The following is a 12,480-nucleotide window of genomic DNA, read 5'->3' on the forward strand; positions in this document are numbered from 1 at the left end:
GGGTCACGATCCCAGGGTTGTGGGATTGAACCTGCATTGGGGTCTGTGCTGGGTGTGGAGCCTGCTTGAGGTTCTCTCTCTCTCTCTGCCCCTCTCCCCACTCTCGCTCTCTCTGTCTCTGAAAAAAACAAAAACAAAACAAAAACAAAAATTGCTACGTGCATTCTGTGCAGTAGTCTGTGATTCCAGCACATTGAACACATGCATTGATTCTATTTCACAGGGCAGCCTCTCGGCTCTGTTCCACCTTACAACACAGAGGTCACTGAGACCACCATTGTGATCACATGGACACCTGCTCCAAGGATTGGTTTTAAGGTAAATTGCAGATATCCCTAACCTCTTGTGAGACAGCCCTGAAGTGGCCTTATGTTTCTGAATGTGGTAGAAACAGGATATTTGGGAGTCAGGAGACCTGGGTTTTATTCGCTGCTTCTGTCTGTGCCTCTCTGACCGCATTGTCCAGGTATAACATTACTGTGGCCTCACTGGATTTCTGGAAGGATGGACTGAGGCTGTGGAAGTGCTTCGCAAAAGGATAAAACATTAGTATGGAACTGTTGTTGTTATCTGATTTTCTCCATCCTTTCCCCCAGGGGACTGCATTTTAAAATATATAAGGAAACGCCATTTGTTGTGTTGTTCTAAATGGGTGTCAACAAGTTCACAAAAACCCATTTAGAGAGACCAATTAAAGTCAGAGTCACTTAAAAATCACATTTTCATCCAATCATTTCATCTCAACTTGTTCAAAGCCCCTTGGGTGAATTTCTTAATAGAAGTTAAGATTAAGGTCTTCCCTGTAGATATCTGGATTCATGTTCTTTAAAGTAATGATATTAGGAAAGTGATGAATACAAATGAATATGTTTAAAAGAATTCCTTTCTTTGGCATTTAGAGTATAGGGAGAGAAATATTTATTATAATTGGAAATCAAGACTAAATCCCAATGACAGCTTGTTTAAAAAAATACACCAAAGGTCACTTCTTTTTTGAAATATGCAAATAGCCATATTGATGATTATGCTACTTAAATATAGAGAAGCGGTTTTTGAAGATTACCTTTCAAATTCTCCTTAATCGTGTCATTCTGACTTTCAGAAGCCTTGTAACCTACAAAGGACGTCTCTAGAGTAGAACACTGTTTGATGATACGGTATTGCCTAGGTTTTGAAATAAAATATTAAAAAATTGAAAATTATGGGCACATTTATTTTAATTCTTCTTTTGTAATATATTGTCCTGCAGTTTAAGCTATGAACATACTTCTTCAAAAGAAATGTTTCTGAAGTACAAAATGTTAAAGGCTCTACTAACCTTTACATTGAATGTTCATAACTCATTAAAAAGAGTGCTAGAGGATTTCTTCCAGCAAAAAAGAAAATAGAGGGGCACCTGGGTGGCTCAGTCAGTTAAACATCTGACTTCGGCTCACGCCATGATCTCACCGGCCGTATGTTCGAGCCATGCGTCAGGCTCTGTGCCGACAGCTCAGAGCCTGGAGCCTGTTTCAGATTCTGTGTCTCCCTCTCTCTCTGCCCCTTCCCTACTTGCACTCTGTCTCTCTCTCTCTCTCTCTCTCTCTCTCTCTCTCAATAAATAAATAAATAAATAATAAAAAGACAAAAAAGAAAATAGAAATGAGTTGCCATGTTGCCCCAAGCCTCTGTGTACTTCTGGTTTATATCAGGAGATTATTTATCAAGCAAAACCTTATGTAATGACATTTCTCCAGAGACTTCCATTACAAGCCAATGTAATGCAGTTTGGGAAGATACCTCTCCCACCTTGCGCCCCCAGTCCAGGGAGCTTCCAGTTGGAGAATCTAATAGAGCGAAAGGCAGGCGCCAACTCATTCCCTAATAAAAGCACAGCATGCAGTGTGCATAGAAGCTCACATTATACAAAGCATGACCAAAACCTCTCGGCAGTAACCTAGCTCTGGAAATATTTGCCCTTGGTGTTTATTTTGCTTTCCTTCTTCTAGCTGGGTGTACGACCAAGCCAGGGAGGGGAAGCACCACGAGAAGTGACTTCAGAGTCAGGAAGCATCGTCGTGTCTGGCCTGACTCCAGGCGTGGAATACATTTACACCATCTCGGTCCTGAGAGATGGGCAGGAGAGAGATACACCGATTGTAAAGAAAGTTGTGACACGTAAGAGGAGTCCTTTGCCTCTTTTCTTTTAGCTTTTAAAACTGTTCCAATTTGTAAAAATAACTGATATCAGTATCACTTTTTGCTTCTGATGACGGTGTAAGAGGAAGATCCCATGTCTCCTTATCTTATTAGCTATTTCTAAATTTGGAGCAGCAAGTTCAACTCTTGTCATATATTCCATGGCATCAGAACTGTTCTTTCTAATGTCAAAAATATTTATGAACTGGAAAGACAGAAAGAATGTCAATAGTATTTCAAAATTGTTAATTGTAAAAAAAAATGGTCTCAGAGAATTGCTGTCCACCATGGTTTCATAGTATAGCTTCTATTATGTTTTTACTGATTCTTAAAAAGAAGGGATGGAAGGAGGGAGGGGGAGACAGAGGAGAGAGAAAAAAGAAAGAGGAAAGAAGGAAGGGAAGGGGAGGGGAGGGAGAGAAGGAAAGGGCAGCAAGAAACATTCCACAGGTCAAGTGCTTGGTGTTAGCTTTAACTTGTAACTTAAACTTTTTTCTGCATAGCATTGTCTCCACCCACAAACCTGCACCTGGAGGCAAACCCCGACACCGGTGTGCTTACAGTGTCCTGGGAGAGGAGCACCACTCCAGGTAAGCCTGGGATGTATCAAAGGGCAAGTCTGTGTGGTACTGTCACAGGACAAAGGTGTTGGAAACTTTGAGAGAAAGGGTCAACATTATAAGTACCCAGCTTTCCATAAAAAATATAGTATGTGAGCGTACATCACAGAGTGACATGTAGCGTGTTTCACTGCATGTGTCTTTAGATAACAGGAAAGTGAACAAGGCAGACCCTCATCAAGCTGTAGGGCATCATGAGGGCTGACAGAAACCATTCTGGATGGTACCTTTTGCTCAGTGGTGCTCAAAATTGCCAGAAAAAAAAAAGGCTGAAATCATACTGCAGAAATTTCTTTTTGTCTATTGTTAGAGATTCTAAGTATACTATTCAATGAAGTTTTACAAATGTTTTGTCATGAGAGGCACCACAAAACTCTAAAGGTGATGGAAGACAGAAATGACCTCCAGTTTGAAACTTTAAGCTGGCAAGTCGTATGCTTGTTTGAAACCAGATCATTAACATTTAGTCTTTGTGGATGGTCTAGGCTGCCTGTCTGGATGGTCACTAGCAAATGTAATGACCTAAACCTTTATTTCCATCCAGTTGGACTTTCTTGTCTAGACACCATTTTCGTGTCCAGCCTGTTCCTCACCCTTTAGTAAGTTTAACTTAAACATATTTTCTCATTTAGTCTGGTCCCTGTGGATCTCTAATTATCACTGTTTTAATTTGAATGTCTCTCTCTTCCCCCTCAACACTCTTACTGCCCAGTTTCTATGATTCCTCACATCTTCCACAGTGAGCATTTTTTGTATACAATATAAGTATAGCCACTTTTGTTTTTCACTTTGTCTCCTTTCCTTATTCCCTTCCTGTAAATCCCATAGGTTCAGACCTTGTAAATTAGGAGAGCCCATATTGGGGAATATGCTTAGGGTTGAGAACCATTCCAGACTAAGCAGGTAAAATGGAGGATTCCTCACCTGTCCTAAAGATGATCTGTTAAGGCAAAGCAGGGTATAGTGGTAAAAGGAATCTGGATTAGGAGTCAGACAAGCCTATGGTAATCACTCCCCCATTCCAAGATTTTTTTTTTTTTTTTTTTTTTTTTTTTTTAAATTTTTTTTTTCAACGTTTATTTATTTTTGGGACAGAGAGAGACAGAGCATGAACGGGGGAGGGGCAGAGAGAGAGGGAGACACAGAATCGGAAACAGGCTCCAGGCTCTGAGCCATCAGCCCGGAGCCTGACGCGGGGCTCGAACTCACGGACGGCGAGATCGTGACCTGGCGGAAGTCGGACGCTTAACCGACTGCGCCACCCAGGCGCCCCTCAAGATTTTCTTTAAACTGAGGATATTAATACCTGCCTCAAACGGTTGTTGCAGCACTGAATAACAGGAGAGTCCTCAATAAATGCTGGGTCCTTTCCCCATTCCCTTCTGTGGGTCCATCATTGGAGTCTACTTTGATTCAGGCTGGGTCACAAATGCTCTGTGCAGTAACTTCCTCCTTTCTGTCCTCTCTAGACATTACTGGTTATAGAATTACCACCACCCCTACAAATGGCCAACAGGGATATTCTTTGGAAGAAGTGGTCCATGCAGATCAGAGTTCCTGCACTTTTGAAAACCTGAGTCCTGGCTTGGAGTACAATGTCAGTGTTTACACTGTCAAAGATGACAAGGAAAGTGCCCCTATCTCTGATACCATCATCCCAGGTAATGGAACAATAAGCAGTTATCCTAAGAGTGGCAGATTCGATGAGAGTGGGGATTGATATCTTAATCCCCAGATGGTTGAGTGTGTCAGATACATTTCGGATTTAGTTCTGACCTCCCAACCACACTCTCCCAAACCATGAAATCAAAGCAACTATTTGGACAAATGCTTGCTGTTAACACTGCTTTACTTTCTGTGCTTCACTGGGATGCTGTTTGTTGCGATGGGTATGTAATGGAGTGGCAACCATGGCCTTCACTCTGTACTGTCAGCTCACGTGGAAATATTACTAAAACAGTGTCATGTGTCTGTCCTCTGTACTGACAGGCTAAAAGTAATATGGTAAATGCATCCCATCGGTACATCTGTCCCTGATTTTACAGTCCATATCCATTTTCAACAGCTGTCTGTACAATCGTACCTATCTCCACATGTGAGCATTGGCTTAGCACTTGGTTGACACGTCCAATTCTTCGTCTTGCAGTTTCAAATCCTTCCTTCATAAAACTGAAGAAAAAAAGAAAGGCCATACCTTCGGGTGTTCTTTCTGGTGGATTGAATGACAACACTGAAAAGACCTATCTAGGGATAGGTTTTTTATTTGCCCCAAATTGGATTGTGACCGAATGAAAGCATTGGACAGGCGGTGTTCTCCTTTGCCCTGTTTGGTAGAATGCTTTTACTAATGCTAATTAAATAACTTTGATTATGAATTAAACAAAATATTGGCAATAGTATTGGACTCAAGTCTGTCTTCCACCTGAATGTGCTTTTGAATGGCACATTTCACACCATACAATGATACTGCATCAGCATTATGGCCATAATGTTGTCATGAGTTTTTGTATGGGAAAAGAAAGAAAAACCCACCGATGTTTTTTTTTTTTTTATTTTTAAGCTTCTTCATGCAAGCTCTATTTTCCTACTAAAACAGTTTGGATTTAAAAAAAAAAAAACAGCATTGTTGATACTTACTACAGATATCATGTCTAGGTTCTAAGAACGGTTTTGACATCCTAAATAGGCCTATAACTTTTAGGAATCTGAGACGTTCAAACTCTACTATTTAGAGACATTTCTAAAATGCAAGAAAATCCCAAAGAATATTGTAAACCTGTCTTATTCTCCCAGGAAAGCAAACTATTCATGATGATTAGGATGTCTTTTCAGAAAATTTGGAAAAGATTGCATATTACCATCATTGCTTTAACATTCCATCAATTATTACCACTGGTAACCTGATGTACACTGCTTTATTTTTTCCTCTTTTTTGCCTCTATTTTCCTTTTGCCCCTCTTTGCTTTGTAACTCAATAGAGGTGCCCCAACTCACTGACCTAAGCTTTGTTGATATAACCGATTCAAGCATCGGCCTGAGGTGGACCCCGCTAAACTCTTCCACCATTATTGGGTACCGCATCACAGTAGTTGCGGCAGGAGAAGGTATCCCTATTTTTGAAGATTTTGTGGACTCCTCAGTAGGATACTACACAGTGACAGGGCTGGAGCCGGGCATTGACTATGACATCAGCGTTATCACTCTCATTAATGGCGGAGAGAGTGCCCCTACTACACTGACACAGCAAACGGGTGAATTTTGAAAACTTCTGTGTTTGAGACGTGGACGGTGTTGCATGCTGCCACCAGTCACTCTGGTTAAATATGGATGTTTCGTGGGAAAAGCCAGCGATTTGCCAATGATTAAGAAAGAGAGGGTGGATTGAGGCCCGGGGCGAAGGAATTGAATGTATATGCTACACTGATTGGATGCAGGCATATGCAAGTGGTCTTAAAGACACTTTCATTTAAGCCACAAATGTGTAGAAAGCTAGCGAGATCTGATCTGTTGAACACAAAATGGCAAAGGTTAAATGAATTTGCAGACTTGGAGTTTTTACAAAGTATCTCACATGAATACCAACTCGGATAATGAGCACCAGTTTATGAGAGAGGTACTTATAGAATGTGCCGTTATGCTCTTCTTTCGACTCCTTGATAAACCCTACCATGTTCCTTCTTTGCAGTGGACTTAAAAACCCAGTCAAATTTAGGGTGGGTTGAAAGGGGGTTATCTTGACATAGGAGAAAAAGAAACTTTGGGGCACTGTGGATTGCATTGCCATGGCTAGGTAAAGAAACTCCTCTTTAACCAGTCTGGGGCCAAGCATGCAACATTCCGAAGGTTCTCTGCCCTGCATGGTAAGAAACATGCTGAGAACCAATCTGCATGAACCCTTTGCACTCGTAGGTAGAACTCACGGAGTGGGATCGTAGCGATGCCGGTAGCTGTAGTCATCTCACATCAGGGGAAATGTAGGACCTCTTGTCTTTTCGTCTGTGTGCATGTGTTTGAAAAGTACCGCTGTGTTTCTCTTTGCTGTGTGGCAACTTCAGCCTCTTCAGCCTGGGATTAAATAACTGTCACTGGTGTTAATAATGTACTTAAAATCAACATGTTTGAAAGTAGATGAAAAGTATTCTTTGAAATGTACTGATGGCAGAAAGGTTAAAGAGGCCTAACAGTACTGTGTGTAGTGTTTTATTTTTAACAGTAGTTCACTATGATTTAGATCAGATTTAGATTAGAATGTTTGCATGATTCTGACTCATTTCCTTAATGCATGAACTATTGGTTTTACCTTTCCAGCTAATTTTTGTTACCTTTCATTTTAAAAGTGACATTGACTCTATCTTCCTTCTTATTTGAAACCAGCTGTGCCTCCTCCCACTGACCTGCGATTCACCAATATCGGTCCAGACACTATGCGTGTCACCTGGGCCCCACCTCCGTCCATTGAATTGACCAACCTCCTGGTGCGCTACTCCCCTGTCAAGAATGAGGAAGATGTTGCGGAGTTGTCCATCTCTCCTTCAGACAACGCAGTGGTCTTAACAAGTAAGCAGTCAACTGTATCTGTTCCATAAATGCTAAGCTAGAGCACAAGGAGAGAATTCCGGGTTCTCAGGGAGGAGCAACTAAGATCAAGACAGCTACAGCAAAACTACAAACAAAACCCCAAATGTGATGTGTGACTCTGTACACTTTGAAAGATGTCACATTTGTCACTATTTTAATGTATGTATCTTTGAGATCCACAACTTTTTAAAGATCGCAGTAGAAAAGCACCAGCAGCGAAGTTCGAAGACTTCAAATAAATTCTGCTTCCAAATAAGCACATACAAATAAATGAATGTCAAAAGAAAATAGAGGACTAAATTTAGATGTTCGGAGAGAGAAACAATAAGGATTGAAAACAGTGTCACCATATCTGTTTTATTCTCATTAAAAAAAAAAAAAAAAAAGTGCCAGTGGGTAATCTCCAGCTTCTGAAAACACAGAAGCAGTGACATGTTACCAGGATAGATCGGGATGATGCTGTTTTGAAGAAAGAGCCAGAAGTGTAATTGGTACTTCAGAAAGAACCTTTTGGCAGGATTTCTCTGAAGGCTGAGGACCCAGAAAACAGCTAACATTCAAATAAACAGCAACCATTTATGTGTCTTTCTGGATCCTACCTTTTTGAAATAGACATTGTTTATTAAAGAAAATAGAAGGAAGCTGCAACATGGTGCTGTTTTTCCTGTAAATGTTGCTTCTTATTATTTTCACCATAATAGTAAAATAAGCACATGAGAATAGCATAGGTTTCTACGTAAGGAAAGAAAGAGCTCACATTTAGGTATATTACCAAATGACGGTCTGAAAATATCCTCTATGTTGCAGACACATTTTAGAGAATGAAAGGCAGCTCAACATGACTATAGTCTTGGCTTCTCATTTCATGGCTGAGGGTGAGAACATCCTTAGTTCTGCCTATCAACAGGGCTGTTGTTTCTGTTCTGGATTACTCTGGAGTCAGTAGTTACAGCATCGCTCATTACACAGCTCCTGCCTCAGGACCACTGTCTGCCCCACTGACTGGTCACATGTTCATCACACATTCTAAGATCTTATTTTAGATCCTGCTCTAGATTGCAAGGTAGCCATCCCCCACCCCCTGCCCCCCAGAGAAGCCATTATTACCCAATTTTACAGATGAAGAAACCGAGGTCTCTAGTGGCTAAGTCAATTGCCCCTGGGCAAGCAGGAATAAGGGAAGTAGAGTCCAAGTATCCAGCTCTATCATCTGGTGCTTTCCCAAACCTTGCAGGGGCCTCTGTACAAAGGCTGAAGAGGAGATGGTATGGAGGGGAATGAGGTCTACTGAGTAGGAATTCAAAGGTTAGAAACCCTACTCTGTACCTTTCTGGGGACCTCAAAATTAAGAGTAGAGGATACTCAGGAATGTGTATGTAATTTTTTAAGTAGTCTGTTCTTCCTTCAATATGGTGGAACCAATCACTTTCCTCATGGAATAGGACTCTTTTCCAGTAAAGGTTAATTATTAAGACCACTGGTCTTGGTCTGGGTCAAATCCTATATGATCTAGGGTAAGTACACCAAACAAGATGACTTTTCTGCACCTCAGTTTTCTCCTGTGTAAAATGGGGATGGTTATAAACCAAACTTTTGGGGGGAAATGGGTACTTTCGTTGTTATGAATTTGGTGATGGTTTCACAAGTTCCTACATACACCACAACCTGTCAAAACTGTACACTTTAAATATTTGTAGTTTATTGTATGGCCGTAAGTCCACTTTCAATTGTAGCAAACTACTTCCTGGGGTTGTTGGTGAGGAGTAAATGATAATCCACAGTGCCACGGTCATTATTACTATATGCCTTCAATAGATATCATATTAAGTGGATGACAGAGATAATATTACATGGCAGCGACCATCTTATTGCAGATGGCTGAATCACTCTCAGAAGTGGAACTGAGGGCAGAGCTTAGAGATGTCACAGGGTGAGGTGACTTTTCCTTATCACCTTGTTACAGCCCATCTCCAGGTAGCAATAGTCATGTCAGTATAAGTCAGTTATAGGACTGAACCTTTTTGTATTTTATCAGTTGAAATAGTCCTAAGGGTGCTTTGCTTTTTCATGCTTTTGAGCACAATTTAAAAGTGCCACTTGCCTCTTCAGATCTCCTGCCTGGCACCGAATATTTGGTCAGTGTCTCCAGTGTTTACGAACAACACGAGAGCACACCTCTTAGAGGAAGACAGAAAACAGGTGAGTCATGTTGGCAGTATGCTTATCAAATAGCTCTCACCTACCAATTTTAATAGTAAAGTAGAATACTGCTTCTAAAACTACATCTCCATTCTTGTGATGGTAGTGGTGCTATAACCATGTCATTCCTTTTTGATCACCGGTCTTAAAAATTAAATGATACTTCTTCAAGTATTATCCTGATTTCCAGTCACTAAGATTATACTCTCTGCTTCCAGAGAGGACTCAAAATAGTCCAGGAACTTTGTTATCTGTCCTTGTAAAAAATCGCCCAAGAATAATATAATCCCTATTTATTTAGAGATAGCAAACATTCCTTTTCATTAGGCAGCTCTAAGGCTGACCCAACACTGTCCTTGTCATGGAAGTCTTTTCCCTCCTTTGCTAAGCCAACAAGTTTATCTTTTTTATCTGCTTGATGAAATATGCATGCATAATGTAAAGTTGATTTGAATCCCATAATATTACATTAAAGTCCTTAAATATGAGGGCTTCTATTAATTATCCTTTTTAAGAAACTGCAGTGTGATGTATCCATTAACTTATGTATTATAATCCACTTGCTTCCCCAAAAAAGTTGCGACATCTCAACTTGGTTTGAATATGTTATTGAATAGAATAAGTAATTATTAGTACTAAAATCAAAATTTTCTGGTAGTCCCAGAGAGATTAAGTGACTTGAATTTGAGATAAACTCTAAATTCTGATTACTTTTTCCATGGTACACTAAATTTTCAATTCATGAGGATTTACCTGCATTGTAATTTGTCCAGGATGATGTCTTGTTTTAGTTTTTGAGAGCTTTATGTTTGCCATTATTATCACCCCATTGACCTATCAGTTCCCTTTGAGTATAGAAAACTTCTTTGACAGCCAAAAGCTTGAGAGTGGGCATAACTTGCCTTATTTTGAGAGACACAGGATAGAAACGTGGAATACTTGAACACTGAAGCATTTGAAAATTATTCCCAGGATATCTTAAACACCCATCTTTAAGAGTGATGCAGAAGCCTAGAATAACAACACACATACATAACTTGGATTATTTAGCAAAAGAAAAAAGAGCTTGAGTTGGCCATTTGGAACTGAGTCAGTTTAGGATTTCGAAATTTGTGTGTGGCTTAGAATCAGTGCTTTATAACTTGAGGTTTATGGCAATATGTTGTGTTAATGAGAAAGGACAGACAGAAGGCTGTGTGTTACCTTCCCTGCATTCTTCCTCACCTTCTAAACTGGTGGTGTCTTTCCCCATCCCCACCTTTCTCCCCTGGGTGGGAAAAACAGGTCTCGATTCCCCAACTGGCATAGACTTTTCTGATATCACTGCCCACTCTTTCACCGTCCATTGGATTGCTCCTCGAGCCACCATCACTGGCTACCGGATTCGCCATCACCCTGAGCACACTGGTGGAAGACCTCGGGAAGATCGGGTGCCCCCGTCTCGGAATTCCATCACCCTCACCAATCTCATTCCGGGCACAGAATATGTGGTCAGCATCGTTGCTCTTAATGGCAGAGAGGAAAGTCCTCCCTTGATTGGCCAACAGTCAACAGGTAACTTGTTTTCTGGTCTGCAAAGAAACTCCGAGGACTTTCCTGTGCAGGGGGTGTCTTCTGTGAAACAGCTTTGTGTTGTCTGAGTCATTGTCTCTTAAAAATAGATTGTGGTTATGAGACATGGAGAGAGAAGTGAGAGTGTATGTGGAGAAAATCTCCTTCTTAGACTGTATCAAAGATCATTTTTTAATGAACATCTTAGTTTTTATTTTTTGAGAGAGATAGAGAGCGTGAGCACAAGTTGGGTAAGGGCAGAGAGAGAGGGAGTCATAGAATCTGAAATAGGCTCCAGGCTCTGAGCTGTCAGCACAGAGCCTGATGCGGGGCTCGAACCCACAAACCGTGAGATCATGACCTGAGCTGAAGTTGGATGCTTAACTGAATGAGCCACCCAGGTGCCCCGAAGATCATTTTTTTATTGCAAAAAATTTCTCACCGAATTTAGATATTTATATGTTTCCAATACCTAAAGTTTTATTCAAAATATTAAGAAAGTCCCTGTTTCAAAGTTCCTTTAAAAACACAATTATTTTAATGTAATAGTGTCATTATTTTTAGGAGATGGATACTGAAGTATCTGGAGGAGAAGTAGCATGATGATATCTGTACCTCAGTCTCAAGTGGACTAACAGAAGGACAGAGAGACAAGCAAATGTGGCAGATGTTACCAATTAGCAAATGCCTGTGAGAAGGGGATATAGGTGTTCAGTATATTATTTTTGTGACTTCTCTGTTGTTTTACAATTTTTCAAAATAAAAAGTTGAAGAAAAAAGCACTATGATAAATTTGTAATAATGATTTCATCACAATTTGAATCGCCTCTTTAACCCCTTACCTTGAATTGTTCATAATTTTTAATTCTACTAATCTTGCATAGCATTTACATTATTATATGAGAGAATTATAAAGGCGCTGACCTGAAAAATGAGCGAAGAGTGAATCTGGGCATTGTTTGAAAGTTATAGATGTGGCAACTTTCCCGTGTTTTTCTAGTTTCTGATGTTCCGAGGGACCTGGAAGTCATCGCCGCCACCCCCACCAGCCTCCTGATCAGCTGGGATGCTCCTGCTGTCACAGTGAGATATTACAGGATCACCTATGGAGAAACAGGTGCGTTAGTAAGACACTGTTTCATTCCGATCAAGTCGGATTGTGTTGTGGGTAACCTGAACGCCCAGCAATGGATACGTATGTAAAGAAACTTTGGCAAGTCCATTCAGAGGAGACTTGTCTTTTCTAAGAGGATGTGAAAAATACGTATGCTATAATGGGTGGCAAAATCAAGAAAAAAAATCGTGTAATACTAAAGGGGGAATAGAAGGGCTGAGGAAGAAAGAATTCAAAATT

The 12,480-nt window shown here is 40.5% G+C and overlaps 1 protein-coding gene across 12 annotated transcripts in view; it reads left to right on the forward strand.

Annotated features, from left to right (window-relative positions):
• The window catches only part of FN1 (fibronectin 1), a 69,931-nt gene that overhangs the window by 35,254 nt on the left and 22,197 nt on the right, over positions 1-12,480 (forward strand). For 6 of the 12 annotated variants that reach the window (XM_047871070.1, XM_047871075.1, XM_047871069.1 and 3 more), the window contains exons 21-29: positions 224-318; positions 1,989-2,157; positions 2,682-2,768; positions 4,268-4,459; positions 5,777-6,049; positions 7,173-7,355; positions 9,486-9,575; positions 10,860-11,129; positions 12,127-12,243. In XM_047871070.1, the coding sequence (XP_047727026.1) occupies positions 224-318; positions 1,989-2,157; positions 2,682-2,768; positions 4,268-4,459; positions 5,777-6,049; positions 7,173-7,355; positions 9,486-9,575; positions 10,860-11,129; positions 12,127-12,243 (1,476 nt within the window). The remainder of the gene's footprint in view (positions 1-223; positions 319-1,988; positions 2,158-2,681; positions 2,769-4,267; positions 4,460-5,776; positions 6,050-7,172; positions 7,356-9,485; positions 9,576-10,859; positions 11,130-12,126; positions 12,244-12,480) is intronic. The other 6 variants (XM_047871074.1, XM_047871080.1, XM_047871072.1 and 3 more) reach the window with 1 other exon arrangement.

Source organism: Prionailurus viverrinus, chromosome C1 (assembly GCF_022837055.1).
Source record: "Prionailurus viverrinus isolate Anna chromosome C1, UM_Priviv_1.0, whole genome shotgun sequence".
Lineage (NCBI taxonomy): Eukaryota > Metazoa > Chordata > Mammalia > Carnivora > Felidae > Prionailurus > Prionailurus viverrinus.